Raw genomic sequence first — 18,839 nt, 5'->3', positions numbered from 1 at the left:
ATACAATACAATATAATATTTTATATCCCAGAAGTTAAATATCAGCCACACTTAACGTAATCAGGTATTTGTTAAAATAAAATAAAATAAAAAAAACTATTTTAAAACTCTGCATTTTTTAACATCATAAATTCTAGATACTGACTCCGTAATTGCTGGTGTCTAGAAAATTGTACAAGGAGAGGATGTATTGAACTTCACTGACTTGCCCATGAAAGTCAAAAACACGTTTGATTAAATTAAGGCTTATCTCAGCATGGCTTCTATTTTTAGATTTCTCCCTGGAAGTCTTGTTTTGATCACTTCCAACTCTGCATCTGTAATCAGTTTTGGACTCCTTCCACTGTGTAAAAAGTGCCCATGACAAAAAAGTTGTAGGATGCCATATCTGCTGGGCATGGGGGCGATAAGCGACAATGTTGGTGTGGCTAAAAAAGCACTATGGCAATGTGAGTGCATTTAAGTGCACAGGTCTGTTGATTTTGTCCCTCCGATCTCACAGGACCTAACACTAGAACTCCACCTTTGACTGTAGAGGCTGAAGTCAGCATCCACACTGTGCACCTGATGGACCTCCTCATGTGATGTGCGTTCTTGTGGTTTGGATGTTCTGTTTACATCCACTAAAGTCTGCGCCACATTTATACTGGATTAAAAAAGATGCCAAACACTGCCAAAGCTATAGGGTAAAAAAATATAAGAACAATATAGATTGCACATTGAGGAAGCACAAAAGGACATGGACCAGGAGACCTGTCAGGGGAAATATGCTGACATGTCTGCTCTTTCCTTAGAGCACAACCAGTCTGAGATCTCACAAGAACGATGTGACTAACAGAAACAGGTATTTTGTCTTCATCGGCCCTAGCAGACTACCTCATGCGAACAATAACACAACATATAGTTTGACATCACAGAAGGAGACAATGGCATACACCTTCATCAAAGGGTTTATAGAAAAAACGACATTTTTCAAAGTAGCCATGCATCTTTGTGCAGGTCCTGAATCTTAGCTGGAGATGTGGCTCTAGTTAGAAGTGATAATTCTAGTGGCACTGTGAGCAGTCCAGCAATACACAAGGCCTGACTTTGATGGAGAGATTGGCCACACCTAAATTAGCAGTCGTGCAGTGTAATGTTTAAAACTCAATAAATACATGGAAGAAGAAAAAATCAGCAGTCGTGGAACTATGATAACACCATGTATTCACATGTGTGTAGGTAGAGTGTAGGTGTAGGCGTGGTGTACCTGTCAACAGCAGGGTGGTACAGTGGCCTGCTGTCCTGTGGGGACAGGTAGCTGTAGGCTGCCGATCCTCCCACCACTCTGATCTTAAACAACGCTCCAGCATTCTAGAAGGAGAGAAAGTCACGCTATTTAACACAGCTGTGTCCCTAAAGAAGGACTACCTCAATAAATGTCATTTATGTGCATATAAAGCTGTAGACAAATATAATAAATTTGAGAGGTGATGACATTATGATTGCAGAATATATAATTGAGATACGAAAAAAAAAAAGTTGAAGGACATCTTTGTAGTTTGAAACTCTGATTTTCAGCCTGGGTGCTCAATGCCTTACAAAGCAATGTGTTTTTTTCTGTAGTATGATTTAATATAGGAGTGTGAATGTGAATATTTTCTAGTATGTTTCTTTGTTTCTTCTGTACAAAGCCAATAGGGATGATTTGTTCTCTCACATTTTATTTCCTCCCATCCTCTTGTTATAAAGGGCTGCTCCATTTCCTTTGCTTTATATTACTTTTTATCATTTTCTGTCATGAAAAAGGCTTCCAAATTGCAATATTAATACTTTTGTCGAGTGATCTTTTTACAGGCATTATGTGTTTCAAATAGGCCTTTCAACCCTTGTTTAGACTTTATGTTCTGTACCATATGCATCCCTTCTCCCCAGATCTCATCCTTGTTGTGCAGGGCATCTCAACAAAAAGCCTCCATCAACTACTGACGGTGGGGGTCCTGTCACAATCTGCTACGTTTATCTGCGGCTATGCTATAAGAAGAGCTTATTGGTGTCTAACTACCCAAACACCTCAATTTAGTACACACACCTTTGCATTCATGTAAATTACATCCATTACATGAGAAATCTCACTCTGATTTACAATACTTGTTAAAGAGCGTGACAGAAGCAACAGTGCAAGAAAAGAGTGATCAAGTATAACATAATCTACAGGAATTTTGTAAAAAGACTTTTAAAAAGTATATATGTGTATATATACACATATATACAAATTGACAGAGACTAGAACATTTTTAATCACTTTGTCCTATTTTTGTTTCTCTTGTGGGACTTGGTTTTAAAATGTCTGTTAACTAAAATGCTCTGTAACTATAATAACCTAGTCTCTCTGTCAGTCCTTCCACCTTTCCACTCAAATATAGAAAAATGTATTTCCAAATGGATTACACTCTTTGTTGCAAAGACATAAGGGTTCATTATGAGTCGGCTGCTCTTGAAGAACAGGAACTGCAGTCGAGCATAAAGAGAAAGAAATTAGTTGGTTAATAGGAGCCTAGAGCAGTAATGACAAAGGCACAGTCTCTTTCTTGTTGGTTTTATGAGGTCGAGCGAGCATGCGTTCAGACATCCTTGTCTGTCTGTTAAAGTATAATGAAGGAAAGTGGATGAGACACTTCACACTAATAAGTAATCACGCAGGACTAGTACAGTTTTTGAATGAGCGTTAGTGTTAAGCATTCATAATCTGCCTCACGGAGGCCAGCGACTCCAGTGAGGGAGACAGATGTTGGCATACTTTCCAAAAACCTGTGTAGACCAATTAAATGATTACCCTACAAGGAAATAAAAGATTTAAGGCTGAAAATATGAAGATGGGTGGAAGTTCAACTGGCTGCTCAAAAACTTTCATTTTTTTCTCTTTTCTTGTGTTCAGCTGAATATATGAAAGACTGTTACGTCCCTCTGCAGCTTCTAATCGTCTCTAATCACACCATAAAGAAAAAGATAGAAGGCCATATATTTGAATTCACTGTTCACTCAGTAATATTTGACATGAGAAGCTCAAAGATTCAAGAAAAAACAAACTCAGAGCCAAAAGCTCATTTTTAGCAGAAATAGCCGAATTATAAAAATGATAGAAATCCTCCAACATGGATTTACCATCAGGATAAAAGACTTAGGGAATTTTCTAAATATTCCCTAAAAAGGTCAGGCAACAAGCAGTAACGTGTGGTTTCCTTTTTATTCAAAGAGTTTTAGTAATTTAAAATTCAAATAATCTGAATTCTGCTCTCCCAGATTTTCAAAGAGTAAAAGAATTTATATGAATGTAATGTGCTAATATAAAGTTTAGACAGGTATGCCGGAGACAGAGGCAAAATTAATAACATTTTCTAAATAACCTGATAACCTTCAGAGAGTGAGCTGTGAAAGAAGAACTGGATTTTGACATGCGAGTCGGTGCATTTTCTTTTTTTGGACAAGCTGAGCTGTGTCTTGCTAAACAAACCTCTGGGTGGCACCAAAGCACTGTTTAATGATAATGAAAGGAGCATGACACTGGCAAAGAAACAGAGTTTTGTGTGGATCTTATGTATTATATTGCACAGAGATTACAGTAAAGCTGGTATTAGTTCTGTGGTTTCTTTTAAAATAACAGCAACAAAGCATCAGCAAGGCTTAATGGCCTTCACCCTTGGGATAGAAGTGGTCTTTACAGCTTAAAATATGAAAAAAATAAAATAAAATAACAACAAACAAACAAAAATCCACATAGGGGCGTTGGTGGTATATTTTTAAGAAGAATAAAGGGGAAGTAAGGACAACAAGAGGATGTTTTCATATCTGGCCAGACAGGTTTTGAAGAATTAACTATGAAACTAAGATAGCAATCAATAAATACCAGACTTATGTTTCTCCTTCTTTTCCTCCGTAGTTCCTAATCAAATAGACAGCTGCATGATGAATGGGTGCTTACGTGCCACAAAAATATTTACCCAGTAGTGTTGAGCCACGGTTCATGGTTTGAACACGCATCGGCTGAATCGCAGCTTTTATCAAGATTAGCAGCACATACTGAGTGGACAGTAGAGCTAAAATCTTACATACAAAAATGGCCTTTTTTTGTGAAAAGCACCTTAAAAGATTTTAAAAGATTTAAAGACTCCTTTGAATGAAAATGGTAACAGATGGAGAAACAGGCTCTCTCAAAGTAGTATCATAACGTCCCATATGAAGAACGACATACGTCACTAAACTTGATGACAACCTCTTTGCAGCCAGCAAAAATCAGAAATTGCCTGGTCACTGCTCTAAATTTTTTCATATTCAGCAACTGATTGCTCGTAGTTTTGGCCACCAGCTGGTCAGCCCTTGGTGGAAGAGTGCAATGCCCTTAACCTGAGGGCGGCTGCTTTGGATCACAAGACGACTACACGTGTCATCTGGTGGAAGGCAATCCATCTCCAAACAATTACTGTCCAACTCACACTGGCTGCATTCACATTCAGACAGATTGGCAAAGGTGTGCAAATAATTGCCGTCTAATTTTAAAATGCAGACAGATTGCCAGCACGTTGCAATCAATCTGAGTCAATCTGCACCAATAAGCACAGCTCGTCTATGACACTTGTTTTTGCAATAAGGGACTCGACTCAACTCTCTTGCCATCTGGTTGTATTCTGGTTATATATCTATATAAATCAGTATTTGAGAAGAAATCTTTGAATTTCTGTTTAATTATGAATTTCTGTGGATGTAGGGTGAAACAGATTTGTGATTTTCACCAACTGCTTACAGTTAACTGCCGTATTATCACAAACACCGAGCCCGTTCAACTGCAGCCTAATAGCAAAATAGCACTCGTTTTGAAGATGCCAACTGCCTGCCAGTTGCAGACCCGGTCCACGTCAACAGCTATTTCAAAGGCAACAAGTTTGTTGCACTTGGCTACAGTAATTTTGGTCGTCCTGCAGTCTCCAACCACTGTTTTCCCTAGTCTGACTGTAGAAGCTAGTAAGACTCATTGAATCTAATAACATATAAAGACTTAGGAACTCAATCTAACCTATAAATACACTCAACATGCTATAAAGGATCAGATTTGTAGTTTCTGCAGATTTATTATTAAATATTAATTCAATTCAGTTCAATGCATTATTTATGAAGTGGCAGTCATCTCAAGGTGCTTTACACAGCATCACAAAGACCCTACAATCATCAAAACAATGAAGGAAGAAAAAACTACGAGTTTTCATCTGCTTTAACCTTTGTCTGCTTTTCCATTAGCTCTAAATATGACTCAGACATATAACTGATCTCTCCACTGCGCTGCTATTTTAATCTGTTCTGTTAGAACCCAGAGTGTCCAGGACCACCTGAGCTGAAGCGCCAAGGACACAGAATAGAGTAGCTGACATGTTATTGGTTAGTGAGGGTGCATTACCTGAGCCTGAGATCCATTCAGCATCAGATAATAGAGCTTACTGAGGATGCTCTGATGCAGCTGGTCCCAGGAGATACTCCTGTCCTCAAGTATAAGAAATGGAGGCCCAAACCTGCGAGAGCAGAGCACAAGTGAGGACGGTAGAGCAGAGCAGAACAAAAGAGATTTGAGAGTAGGTTTTGCATTGAAAAGATAAATAAAAAATGATTGCTATTTATAATTAAGTATGTTGGCAAGTAATTAAGATTAGAAAACGTAGTCTAACCTGAATTCATTGAAACACTAAGTAAGTGAAAAGCAGCTGTAGGCTTATTAGGAATGTGTCAAACTATCAAATGTCAAGTGCATCAAGTTGTTACAGCCAGCTGTCTTGTACTGACATGTTGTCCAGGAACAAATAAGAAACCAGTCTGCATTTCAGCAATGCATCCATTAGAATTGGGTTCTTCCACCTATGTTAATCCAAAGCCTTGCATATAGTCCACATACAATTACAATAACACTTTAAGTTTTAAATGCATTTAAGACATTTACAGTATAAACACAAACACAGCAACAAAGTTCCCAATGCCTTGGCAGCTAACTGTTTTGAAGAAATATTGGTGCAACTCATTCAGTTGCTACACAACACAACAGTATGACAGCAACACCAAGCTTTTAATGTCGCAGCATCGTACTGGAGAAGACCTGTTTTTCCTCTCTTAAAACCTCCCCGCAGCACAAAGTGAGCTCAGAGTGATGAAATAATTTGGAGTCAAAGAACTTGAGTTGCCTTAACCTGAACGACCCTGAATGGGATCGTTTTGATTGCTACTGTGCGCCAGAGCATGATCTGTAGGCGGAATGGGAGCAAATCTTTACAAGCTTCATAATATCACAGTCTCAGAGGAGCAAAGCTGTTGAAGTTGCACATTTAAGCACAGATTTGGACTGTTCGGGTATCCACATGATTCTATTATAGTATGCAGCGAAATTCCACTATGGCATTTTAATTAGGAAATAATTAAACATCTGTAGATGTATTGCTTTTTCCAGATCATTTTGGGAATAGATGGCTGCACAGAGACACTCAGACATTTATTGTAGCCGCACAGACGAGTCAGGTGGCATGTGGACGGATGAGTCTTCAAATGTCAGACCCTGACATTATCAAGCCTTTCAGTAATGTCTCTACATGGATTTGTGGAGCTATAAGATCAAATCCCAAAGTGCACATGATGACTGAAACTAGATCACAGGAGAGTAAAATAAATCTGTCTTGCCTTGTGTCAATAAGAGGTTAGACTTATTGATCCCCTGTGGAGAGAGCGTTATAAATTGAAAAGTATTAATAACAGCGATGTGGATGCTTTTGTGCACTGTAAGCCCCATCCAATCTGCCTTTGCAAGGACTTGTTTTAGTAAAATAGTAACAGCAAAACATTCACGTGCAAGCCAATAAATCTTTGCTCAGTTTAAAGTAAGCTTGAAATTTGTCTTGGTCACATATCTTTTTATTTACCTTCTCAGTGACGATACTGTCAGGTAAACTTTATCAAAAGTTTGGATTCTTTGATTTGTAATGCTGTTCAGTAACTATGGGATGCTTAACCTCAAATAAATACAAGCATCCAATCAGCTTCTTCCATTGTTTCTTCCATCTGTGATGCTGCTGAAATCTAACATCAGATGCGGCACATTGCAGATACTAAGCAGTGACGAGCACATGGATCTAATTGATTTTTTCCACAGGTCAGAGGGTTTGATTTGACCACATTGTTTAACTTGGCCTCTAGTTTCAACACTATTGAGTTGAATGTATGTTTTAGCTGCACAAATCTAAAAAAATAAACCCCGTTGAGTCTGGGGAATTCACGTAACAGACATATAGGTCAAAGTCAAACAGGAGTTAGATGTTGATGCTGAAATAACACAGCAGGACTAAAGGAAAAGAATGAACGACAAAATCTATTTAAGACACAGCAGAGCAAGAGAAGTGTCTGCTTCTGTGTATGATCAAGGTCTAAAACACAGTCTGACTGCAGGATGGCACGTCCTTAAAATGCATAAAAGATATCTAGGTTACCTTAGATATCTTTACACTTGGTTCTTCTGTGCTCAAAAAGTTCTAGAAGAAGCCATGATTGTTAAATAAACTGCTTATCTGAGTTAAAGAGATGTACAAAAAAAATCAATACAAATTAAATGGATAATAATGACGATGACAACAGCTCACCTGACAGCTTGTGAGCCAGATCCTGCTGTGTTGCAGATGAGGAGGAGGACCTTGGAGTTACCCTGGTTCAGATACTCAGAGGAGAGGGTGCCAGATGGAGTTAACCTCTGACCATCAGGTCCAGCCGTGAAGGCGTAGGGGGAGGAAGGGAGGCTGTGGTGATACCCTGACCATAACAGAGGAAGCAGGGAGAAATTGTTTAACACGGCACAATTACATTTGTCATGGTCTTTTTGAAGCTAGCTGTTCATATCACTGCGAATGCCGGGATAATCCATCAGCCAATCTTTCTCTCCTTCTAACTAAGTTGTGCTTCTTGGTGACAAATCATCAAAGCAATTGGCTACAGCTCACCAATGGATATGTGTTTCTTTTTATTGCTTCTTATCATATTATAATGCATGAAATCTCTGCGTCTGTTTCTTTGAACAATGAATGACAGGTTGGAGATGCCCAACCCTACACCCAAGACCCCACAATACTTAGAATCCTCCTTTTAAGGCGGAGACTTATTGCATACTACTTAAGGAGTCCACCCTTTTCTGATGAGAAACATGGCCTCGGGCTTGTAGGTGCTGATTCTCCTCTGATGTGAGTCAGAGATCATCGTTTGATTATGCCAAACACACTCAACCCCTTGGCCCCAAAATTCTCTCTATAAAGTTTTCAACAGGCCAAAGGCCAAATAAGCAGTGTCAAGAAACTGCTTATTATATTTTTACCAGCAACAAGCAACATCTCATGACAGGATCGCATCATTGGTTACTCTAACCCAAGTTGTGCCCAGTCTTAGGAACAACTGAAATGAACCAGGGATGAAAAAAAAACCCCAAAACAAAACATTGAGTTTGTGAATGAAAAACTGTTATGCAAAATCAACCATTTAATGTGACACGTTTACACTTTCTTCCAAAAGGATCTTTAAAAATCTCCATTATGGTAAAATTGTTCTTATTTACTCCAAGCAGCTGTAAAAGAAGCTGCATCTCATATCGCTCGCACTTACAAGACAAACACGCTGCTGTGATTAATGCTGAGTAATAGTGGAAGTTGACACAGAGGGTTCAACCTCTTGACTCCCAGGAAACATAAACTTTGACACTATCAGAGGATTTAATTAAACTGTGCTTGTTTGATCTCAACCATGCAATTAATCACTGCCATGTTTCAGCTTCAACTTTCAACAAACACACACGCGCACACATAAATGGTGGCAAAAGGACACACATTCATCACCTAAGTAGAAGTACAAATATTTGTTTTAAAGAATACTCTTGTAAAAGTTGAAGTACTAATTCAGTTTTTTTACTCAAGTAAAAGTGAAGTGCAGGCTCTGAAATGTACTAGTAGTATAACAGTAAAACGTATCGCGTTGGAGGACACTTCTACAAGCCATGTTTGTGCAAAGCTAAGTGAACTTCATGTCATATTAAATATGATAAGAAAATAATACCCGGGTCCTGTCATTTCTGTCTTACATTTTTCTCTACCTCTGAAACTGAGCTTCTCTTCTGTCTCTGGGAAATACAGAACCTGTACTTTTAGAGATACACATTGCTGTAGGGTCTTTACCTTATAACACTCAGTGCATTGTCATATGTTTTTGTGCTTTGGTGCTATATAAATAAAACTGAATTGAACACATTGTGTTACAAACTGCACAGCTACAGTTTGTGTGTTTGAAATTACTTGCCACGTTACTCTTGTTAATCTTTTTTATTGCACTATACAACTTAAACCCCTTGTTTAAGTTCTATAGTGCGATAAATGATGCATAAATTTGATGTTTAACTTAGTTTGAACATAACAGTGATGCAAAATAATCCCCTCAAATCCGTTAGACCTGAAGTAATGAACCTGTTATGAAAATGTAAGGAGCAAAGATATATACGTTTGAATGTAGAGAACAAAAGTTGTCTGAAAATTTAAATAGTCAAGTAAAATACAGATATATGAAAACTCTACAGGAACAAGGTTTTGTAGTTCTTTATTTCCCACCTCTTAATAAAAGAAATCTAAGGAAAGCAAGCGTGAATAGATGTAAAGCTGAGATAAAGTGCCACCAAAAAAGCGAGAAGGGAGACTAATAAGGCGTAAAAAAGAGCTCAGTGAAAGAACTTCTTTTTGAAACGAGAAAGGAAAAGTCTGCAAAAACACAACACATCTCCGACTTCTAATTCATGTCTAATTAAAAAAAATTATTTAAATCTGACGTATTCTAAAACAATTTTTAAGATGTTAAGAATTATTACTATCAAACAATTAGAGACAGAGGAACATATAACTCTTGCTTCTGAGAGGACCAGAGCAAAAAGCACTTTTAAAATCAGAAAGTAATATGTCCTGTGTGGCGAGCGGTATCATAACCGATATGTCCTGAGGACACTGGGAGAAATACCTGCCAGACTGTTACTCTCACACCTTCATCTATCCCTTATTGAGATGGATAGAGCAGACCCATGAAGTGAAAGAGGTTTTTGTGGAGTAGAAAGTGGGAGGAGTGGAAGGTATCAGAGTGGAAAAGAAAGGAGAGACTGTAAGAGTGTCCAGACCTAAAGGAAAGAACAGTCGTTTGTCATTTGTAAAGAGTGATTTCCAAGCAAAGCCTTCAGGTGTGAGAGACACTTGACGAGTGGAACACTGTATGCCTTCTCGTGTACGTACTGACTTATTTCTGATGTTATAGTAATAACGGGCACATAGAGAGAAAAAGTGAGGAAATGTGGGGAAAGAACAAGAGAATCAAACCAATAACTCCTTGTTTAAGATGCCAGGGTGTACGTGGTATCATTCTCATTGCCAACCGGCTATCAGGTCGACCCACAGTAAGCTATTTGTTGTTGTTATTGCAACAATGTCATGGCTGCTGTAAAATTCTCCTTGTAATCTGCTCTTTGTAATTAAAAGATAAACCCTGAGACTGAAGTGGATGCAACTGAACTAAGTGGAAAAGAGATACAAAAAAGAGGATTATGAGGTGAAAGAAACAAAAACAGAAACAGAAACTGCTCTTGGGAATGGAGGTGGTGTGTACGGCAACATTAATTAAACAACTCAGTCCTGCAGAAGACTCCTCCGGCATTCATTCTCGTCTTAACTCGCCATCCTTTAATTTTTCCTTTTTTTTTTTCTTATCTTATCCTCTCTCACTGGTACTCTATTTATCATTGTCAGTATCTATTTTCCTTTCTTTCCCTAAAAAGTCTCCATCATCTGAATGTTAGGGATGAATCAGCCCTCAGCTACAAAGAAGAGTCAGGTAATGAAGGATAGCAAAAGTGGTAATTGCCACATCAGGAGATTATTGAGAGTTTTTTAGACCTGTGAGATGGGTGAAGGACAGATTGTTACACCTGGGAGGACAAAGCAGTCTTTTATAAAGTATGTTACTCTTCCTTACTGTAAGCTTTAACACAGCCTAGCTGCAGTTTGCTTTCATGCAGACATATGCAAGCTTCAACTTTCACATCAAAGTCTGGAAAGCCAATGCTAAATAATGGTATCTGGCTACAGTGTGGTTTGTAGCTGGTGAACACAAATATCTTTAAGATGGTTAAGATGGCATTTAAAAGTGAAAGCCTACAGTGCTGCTTCTAGTATCGACAGAGGATTTGAGTCAGCATTTGCTGGAAATGTGCCCTTGATCATCCCATTACTTTGCAAAATTCATTTCACAGATGAAATGTTTCAGACAAAAGTCAATTAGGAAACACTTTTGCTCATTGCTGAAGTGTAAAAATAAGGTTGTGTGAACACTCCGGCACATAAATGATGAGAAAAGACACTCCTTCCAAGCAGTGCGGGAGCCAGATCAGGGACACGCGTCAGCACAATCCACATACCCGACCAAAAATATCCAGGTGAACCCGCTACCTTACAGTCTTGAGCAAATCTGAGGTCTTGGCAGCAAACACTCATCTGACCACACAATGGCTCAGATGAGAGCAAAGCACCTGAGCCTCATGCCAAGAGCAAAATTACAGATTAGGCAAGCTGCACAGAAGGAACTGAACACACCTGATGCTGCCCTATTTTTTCCTCTCTTCTCTATGTTCCTTCCCTTAAATGCATCCATTTAACCGTCTGTCATATACAGCAGGAAGGCACAACGTTGTGTCAAGAGTGGTCACCGCACAAACCCTATTAAGAGGAACAACACATGCAGACAGTAAAGAGGACGGTATATGAAACGGTGCAGTCGGAGCACAGTCTGCTGCACAAACTTCGTGATGACATAATTTCCAAATCGCCCAAAGTATCTTTTTCTGCATTTTGTCCTGTTAAGCACTGTTCTGCTAATCTTAATCTTATTCTACACTCACCAGCCACTTCATTAATTTAACCTCGCTAGTAGCAGGCTGGACCCTCTTTAAAATGCCTTAATTTTTGTCGTGCAGATTCAACAAGGTGCTGGAAACATTCCTCAAAGACCATGTTGAAATCGTGGCGTCAGTCAGTTGATAAAGGTTTATCAGCTGCACATCTATGACGCAAATGGTCAGGAACAATACTCAGGTGAGTATGACAAGAAAATATCCATCTCCCACTCTATTACACTGCCGCCACCAGTCTGAATCGCTGATACAAGGTAGCATGGATTCATGTTTTTATTTTGGTTACACCAAACTGTCTCAGCAGAAATTGAGACTCATGAGAGCGGCCAACGTTTTTCCAGTCTTCTGTTGTCCAATTTTGCTGAGCCCGTGTCAATTTCAGTCTCGGTTTTTGTTCTTAGCTGACAGGAGTGGCACCCGGTACGGTCTTCTGCTGGACGTGTTCTGCATTCAGAGATGCTCTTCTGCATACTCTGGCAATAACGAGCGGTTATTTGAATCACTGTTGTCTTCCTATCAGCTTGAAGCAGTCTGGCCACTGTCTGACGATGCCAGAAGTCTTTTCTATTTTCTCATTTTGGACCTTTCTCTGTAAACCCCAGAGATAGTTGTGTTCATCTAAATGCCTAAATGCACTGAGTTGCTGCCATGTGAACGGGAATATCAACAAATCAAACAACATGGGAGAGCCCTCTTTTGTAAAACATCTATAAAAGTGGAACATAAACAGAAGACTTTTTTTCTGCCCTGCTGACTGGTTACTTAAACATAATTAAGATTTGTTCTGAGCTCATCGTACACTAGATGTTTCAACATGCTTGTGGAAAGATGAAGCATTCAAGCCACCATTTATGCACTGTTTGTGTTCTTCTTAATAAGGCTGCTGAGATGACAGTAGCTCTTATTTCCCACATGAGTTAAGAACACTTTCCAGAGGCAGTTGTGGTGATCAGGGCAGTGACTGTAGACACATGAAATTTCTTTTTGCCTCCCTTCTCTTCAGGTTATTTTACATGATGAATTCTATTGGAGGGCCACGAGTTCCCTGATGAATCTTCCTGGAATATATTTGCTTTTCTGCACTTAGTTCGCTTTAGGCGGCATGTAACTGTCTTAATGGAACTGGAAGGAATATGTACTTGGCAGCATTTCATTTGCATGTGTGATGTCTTTGTCTCAGTGCGAGTCTATTTATGTATGTGTTCATAAGCACATACATCTCAGCTCTGCACACGCACAATAATTTGTCTCATCATATCAAAATTATAGTTAATAGTTAATCATAGTAGACAAATTTAAACGGCGCACACCATTTGAAACAATTTGAAACTTTATTTTATGTTCATTTGTTTATACTAGTTTTATTTTTATATTATACAAAGTTGAAATTCCATTTTCATTCAGAGTAGAAGGAAGTCACCATTAGTAGAGTTATCAGTCATTTATTTTTTTTAAAGCTGCATCTGTTTACTTTATTGTCTCTTTCTGTCTTGACTTTTTAATGTACCATTTGCTCGGCCCAATTAAATATTGTCTAATAAATACTGATATTGTTGGATTTTCAATCTAATGTGCCGACCACATAAATAAGACCAATGTGTATAATCCAGGGGATTCTCTCTTTAATAAAGCCCAGCTGGACAGCCATAGTGCAACACTTGCCGCCCTGCACCTAGCTCAAACCTGGACCTACTCTCTCCCTTTCCCATCACTCTATTTATGTGCAAATTGCCCAGACTGTTAAGGCTGAAATAGGACGATATTGTGGCGCTTTAGACCTAATTGATTTTTCAATGTTTTCTACCGAGAGGCCTCCTGCTGCTGCAAAACCTCATTACTGTACTATGGAGCAGTTTTGATTCAATATACCCCAGAACGTTTACAGATAAAGTTAAACAAAATCCAGCCCAGCACATTCGTGCACACAGCCAGAAAGAAATCCTTCTCAAACCGCTCTCCACTAAACTTGGTTACTTTTCTTGATGTTGAAATTTAGGCTCTCTATCCCTTTTTTTTTTGTCTTGCTGTTACATGAAGGGCTATTCATTATTCATATATTTATAATGATGATAGAGGAGAGAGAGCTTTTGGGCCTTTGTACCTTCATCATTAGCATCCTAATTACCCTTGTTTTCCCACAAAGAGGAAATGTGGGGAGGGGGAAAATGTTGGAAAAGGACAAGAAAGGAGTCAGTGGCTAATGGAGCCTATTCAAAAACAAGTTATTTGCCAAAAAAAACCCTAAAAATATCACACCTTCATATTCATTTTTTTCCACCCAGAGAAACTTCTTAGTAGCCACTCAGGTGGGTAAACCTAACTGTGAAACAGCTGATCCGTCACTTTCGTCCAGACTAAAATATCTGAACAAGTGTTAAAATATTGTCTCCAAATTTTGCGCAGAGACTCTCCCAGAGCCTTCCAGTGTGTCTGCAGACTCTTATTCTGTTCACATTTCGTTCAGACCTAAAATAGAAAACATGGTTAGAGAATTATCTTTCTCACATTTGTAAAGCAGCAAGGTTGGCATAGCAAATATATAATTTTCTGTGTTGCAGAGGTAAAGAAGAAAATAATCATCTGTGTTTCTGACTGCACGTTGAGAATCTGCTGTGCGGTAATTTGCCTTATTAAGTGTTTATTCTGTGCCACTGTGTGCTGTGAAAGCACATTTTCAGTCCACGTTTGCTTGCCTTGCTTCCACCATGAAAAGGTAGCACTATTCTGAGCTGCACCATATAACTTTGCTATAAGTCATCCTACAGCTGTCAGAAGCACGACCGCGAGATAGAGACTCCTGAGAATACATCATATAGGTAACTGCGTTTATGCCTGTGCAAATTTGTATGTGTCAGTATTTTAGTAAAACATAAGCAATAACATAAGTGCTGCAAAGATTTCTGCCAACTGAAACAAATTAGTCAAGAAAATGAGACATGAAATAAGGTTTTTGAGCCTTTGCACTGCTGGTTTCACATTTAATAACCTTGGCAATAAAGTCTATACTCTGTGACAATTACTGTCGGTGTACAAATCCAATTTGGTCACAGATGATCTGGGAAAATTAGCTGCTCTTACGTGCCACAAAACGGTTTTGTTTATCATTTCTGTAAATCAAAGATTAAACCTGAAGGGATGGGACATGCTTGTAGTGTCTATTTCATCATGAACACATGCATTAGTAAGGCTGATCATCTACCACAACTCACTCACAATCTCATAAATAAATTATTTTTCAATTTTGTACCAAGTCCCTAAAACTATTGTTTTTCTGCTCCTACTCCTGCCTGGTGAGATCTGATCCCAATTAAAGTAACTGATAAAAGTGGAATTCATACATGAACCAAACATGAGCCAAACTAATTTGCATCTCTTGGAAGGAAACAAATCTCGGACCTCCGGGGGAGGTTGTTATGTGAGTAAGCTATTCATTGCATTCAGTCCTAAAGGCTTTCTATACAGTCATCTGTTTGCTTCTCGCTGGGCTTCACATTCCCACACAAACTGCAAAACAAACTACATGACAGACAGCAGCAATATCAGAGCTCTGCTCAAAATAATGAATAACTAAATAAATAAAAAAATGTGGCTTGCGTGAAAAGATCCTGTATAAAATTACACCCCATTTCCCTCAGAGCAATCCCTGCTATTTCATTTGAGTATGACTTTCTTCTTTCTTCTTCTCCAGCAATACCTACTGGTTAAAAATCCACATGAGTCCTGTTGAGCAATTTTGCTACCTGCACTCCCCTTCACCCTTTCTCTTAGCGAGCTCCATATCTGCATATGTATCAACACTTGCCACTGGAGCTGAATGATAATCTGAGATCTCAACATAATATAAAATATCTTTCTTTTAACTTTTTTATTTAGTTGTAACGCTGTTTGTTTAAGTTTCGATAAGCCACGAACAACAGTACGGTTTAATTCTCGAAGGTTATGCCTCCTGTGATGAAGATTAATGTCCTTTGCACCAGCAGCTCGACTTGAAACACTCCACACCTTCCCTCTGTGCTTCAGATAATAAAATTTAATTACTCTCCAAATAAAAGCTGCCCTGTATTATTAATGTAAAAATACTTTTTCTAACAACTGACAAGAAGAAATTAAAGATCCATATATCATCTGTTATATCCACAATGTCATGCCGAGGTCTACATGGCAATGAGTGTGTAAATTAATGCAATACATGCTAAGACTCTCCTGTGATTATGAGGCGTGACAATTTATCATTTTCATCTGATGTTCACAAGAACAAAAGTCACTTTGACACAGAATAATTATGTGTGATTCATTACAGATGCATGCCTGCATATATAGGTTTGTACTTAGTGTAGTGCTTCACCTCAAGGGTCATATAGTGTAAGTCTAATAGATTAATCAATTGACTTCTACAGTAGTGCTGTGTGTGACTTTGTTGTGTAGTAAAACCTTTAGATTTCCATAAAATAATAGATTTCAGAGTGAAAACTTTAGGTTTTAAAGTTAGACTGAAGGAGTCCGGGAAATAACCTAATGTCCTCAGAAGGGATGGAAACGTGTGAATGTGTTTTTGACAAACGTTTGTGTTCCTATGCAAGTGTGAGTGAAAACACACTGTATGCCTGCGCCCTCTCCCAGTATTGTGACATTGTTTTGACTGCGAAGTGACAATACAAAGGCCTCCTGTTGAGAAAGTGAAGAGTCTTAATTTTTCATGAGCACTTTGAGCTCTGAAATAAATTATTGATGTCATTCTTTTTCCAGGGGTAACAAAATCTCTCATAACGGCTTTGTTGTTGGTTAACTAGAAGCTGTTCTCTTAAAGTAAGTTGTGGGGTCAGTGGCAGGTGCTGGTTTTAAGTCCGGAGTTGTCTTTTTCGGGGTGAGGTGCTGCGACTGAGAAGGGCAAGCTTGGCTGTGCCACATGACCAGTGAAGTGAGGATGCACCTTTGCAAAGATGTTCTGAGAAAACTGAAGAAAAAAAAGTTTATTTCAGAGTTGGTGAGTGTGACACCTCAGGATAGTAGATCCTGAGGTGTCACACCTCGGGCTTCTAGCTTCAGAGACTCAAGGTGTTTTCACACATAGACTGCATCTCTGAACTTTTGTACATGCTATACATCATTCAACAGAGGTGCACATGAAAATGCAAAAGTCATATCGAATATTAGCTACTCTTTAACCTGCCAGTTCATTAATACAAATGTGATCCCAGATTCCACCAATAGGTGAGAAGCACAACTAATATTCCCCTGTGATCTCTGTTTGTGAATGAGTTTCCTGCCTCCTACGTGCCCTGTCCAGGCAGCTTCCTTACCTAAACCCCATATAGTACTTCCACTAGCATCTAGAGTGGATTACTTCTTGCTGTGTGCTACAAGGACAACTGCGGGAATCATCCTAAGCAAGAAGCGCTTCGAGAGCGCAAACCTGCAGCAGCTCGCTCTCTGTGCAGAATTTAATTTGAAGGGAACATGCAAACGCTACCAAAGACATCAACTAATTCTGATAAAACCTAACAGAAAATGGCTTTAGAAATTGACTAATGAAATGTGCACATGGGAAAATGCTTTATGGTTTTTTCACCACTTCTCCGTACAAATCAAACAGATGAAAGCGGCACAAGACATTATTTGCTCTCAGCCTCACCTAAGATGTGCATTTAGAAGCTTCAAATGTCGATGAAACGAGTTTTAGGAGATGAGTAATCTCTGACTCAGCTTTCTACCTGCAACTCCTTTATGAGACAGAGACATTCCTTGAGGAGACTGCTTATATTTTTTAGCCTTTCTTGGAAGGAAAATAATAATAATAATAATAATAATAATTATAATAATAATAATAATAATAATAATAATAATAATAATAATAATAATAATAATAATGGATTGCATTTATATAGCGCTTTTCGAGAACCTCAAAGCACTTTACAATTCCACTATTCATTCACACACTGGTGGAGGCAAGCTACAATTGTAGCCACAGCTGCCCTGGGGCAGACTGACAGAAGCGAGCCTGCCATATCGTGCCATCGGCCCCTCTGGCCATCACCAGTAGGCGGTAGGTGAAGTGTCTTGCCCAAGGACACAACGACCGAGACTGCAAGCAAGAATGGGTGATCAAGAATATAAAAAGCCCCTCTCTTAAGTGTTACCTTAAATGACAAGAGAGAATTTGTTCTTGCCATGATCTGCGACACTCAACATCCTAGGTACAATAATTTAATTTATGTGCGAACAAAAAGATACGACAAAACTCAAAGTTTCTATTTGAATTATGTTGCCGTTCAGACGTGACATGTAATTTCATTTGTTTAGGTGCTATCATGCATAGAGAAACAGAATGAAAGGAAGAATACAAAACACCCTGCGGACAGTGACCCTCTCCTCAACACAGTAAAGTTTCAGCTTTTGAAAAACACGGTGGTTAATGAAACATGAGGACTCGATGGAAGTGAAAAACGGTTACAAGTGTAAGTGCGAATTAGTGTGAATAAAAGTTAATCAAAAGGACCGAGGGAGGCTGACAAAAAGAAAATTGGAAATGAAGAAAAAAAGATAAATTGCCAAACGAGTGTGGGAAGTCAGTGTCTGCAGCGCCTTTGATGGACAGCCTGTTGCCATGGTTACCTGAGTGTTGTGCGGAGCCTCCACGACTGGAGAGTGAAGGAGCCTGGAAGGCATAGACAACATCGCTATCAGCAATTGCAGTCAGGTCGTCTTCATCTGAGAAGGAACGCTGGAACCCCGTGGAATACAACTCCACCAGGATGACCTAGAGAGACGGCACGAGAGAGAAAGATTACCCATGTTTGTTTCTACAAACGTGCCTCATGCAGTGCTTGCACAGCTCGTTTCTTTCGGTTTCCTGCAAGAATGT

General features: G+C 39.0%; 1 protein-coding gene across 1 annotated transcript in view; it reads right to left on the bottom strand.

Annotated features, from left to right (window-relative positions):
• Positions 1 to 18,839, bottom strand: part of usp43a (ubiquitin specific peptidase 43a) — a 125,485-nt gene that overhangs the window by 41,464 nt on the left and 65,182 nt on the right. Inside the window, exons 6-9 of the mRNA XM_080879599.1 lie at positions 18,590 to 18,734; positions 7,644 to 7,809; positions 5,429 to 5,540; positions 1,250 to 1,353 (exon numbers count right to left, since the gene is read on the bottom strand). Of these exons, the coding sequence (XP_080735725.1) occupies positions 1,250 to 1,353; positions 5,429 to 5,540; positions 7,644 to 7,809; positions 18,590 to 18,734 (527 nt within the window). The remainder of the gene's footprint in view (positions 1 to 1,249; positions 1,354 to 5,428; positions 5,541 to 7,643; positions 7,810 to 18,589; positions 18,735 to 18,839) is intronic.

This window comes from Rhamphochromis sp. 'chilingali' (genome assembly GCF_963969265.1).
Source record: "Rhamphochromis sp. 'chilingali' genome assembly, chromosome: 4".
Taxonomy (NCBI): Eukaryota; Metazoa; Chordata; class Actinopteri; order Cichliformes; family Cichlidae; genus Rhamphochromis; species Rhamphochromis sp. 'chilingali'.
This window is presented reverse-complemented; position numbering and strand designations above follow the sequence as displayed.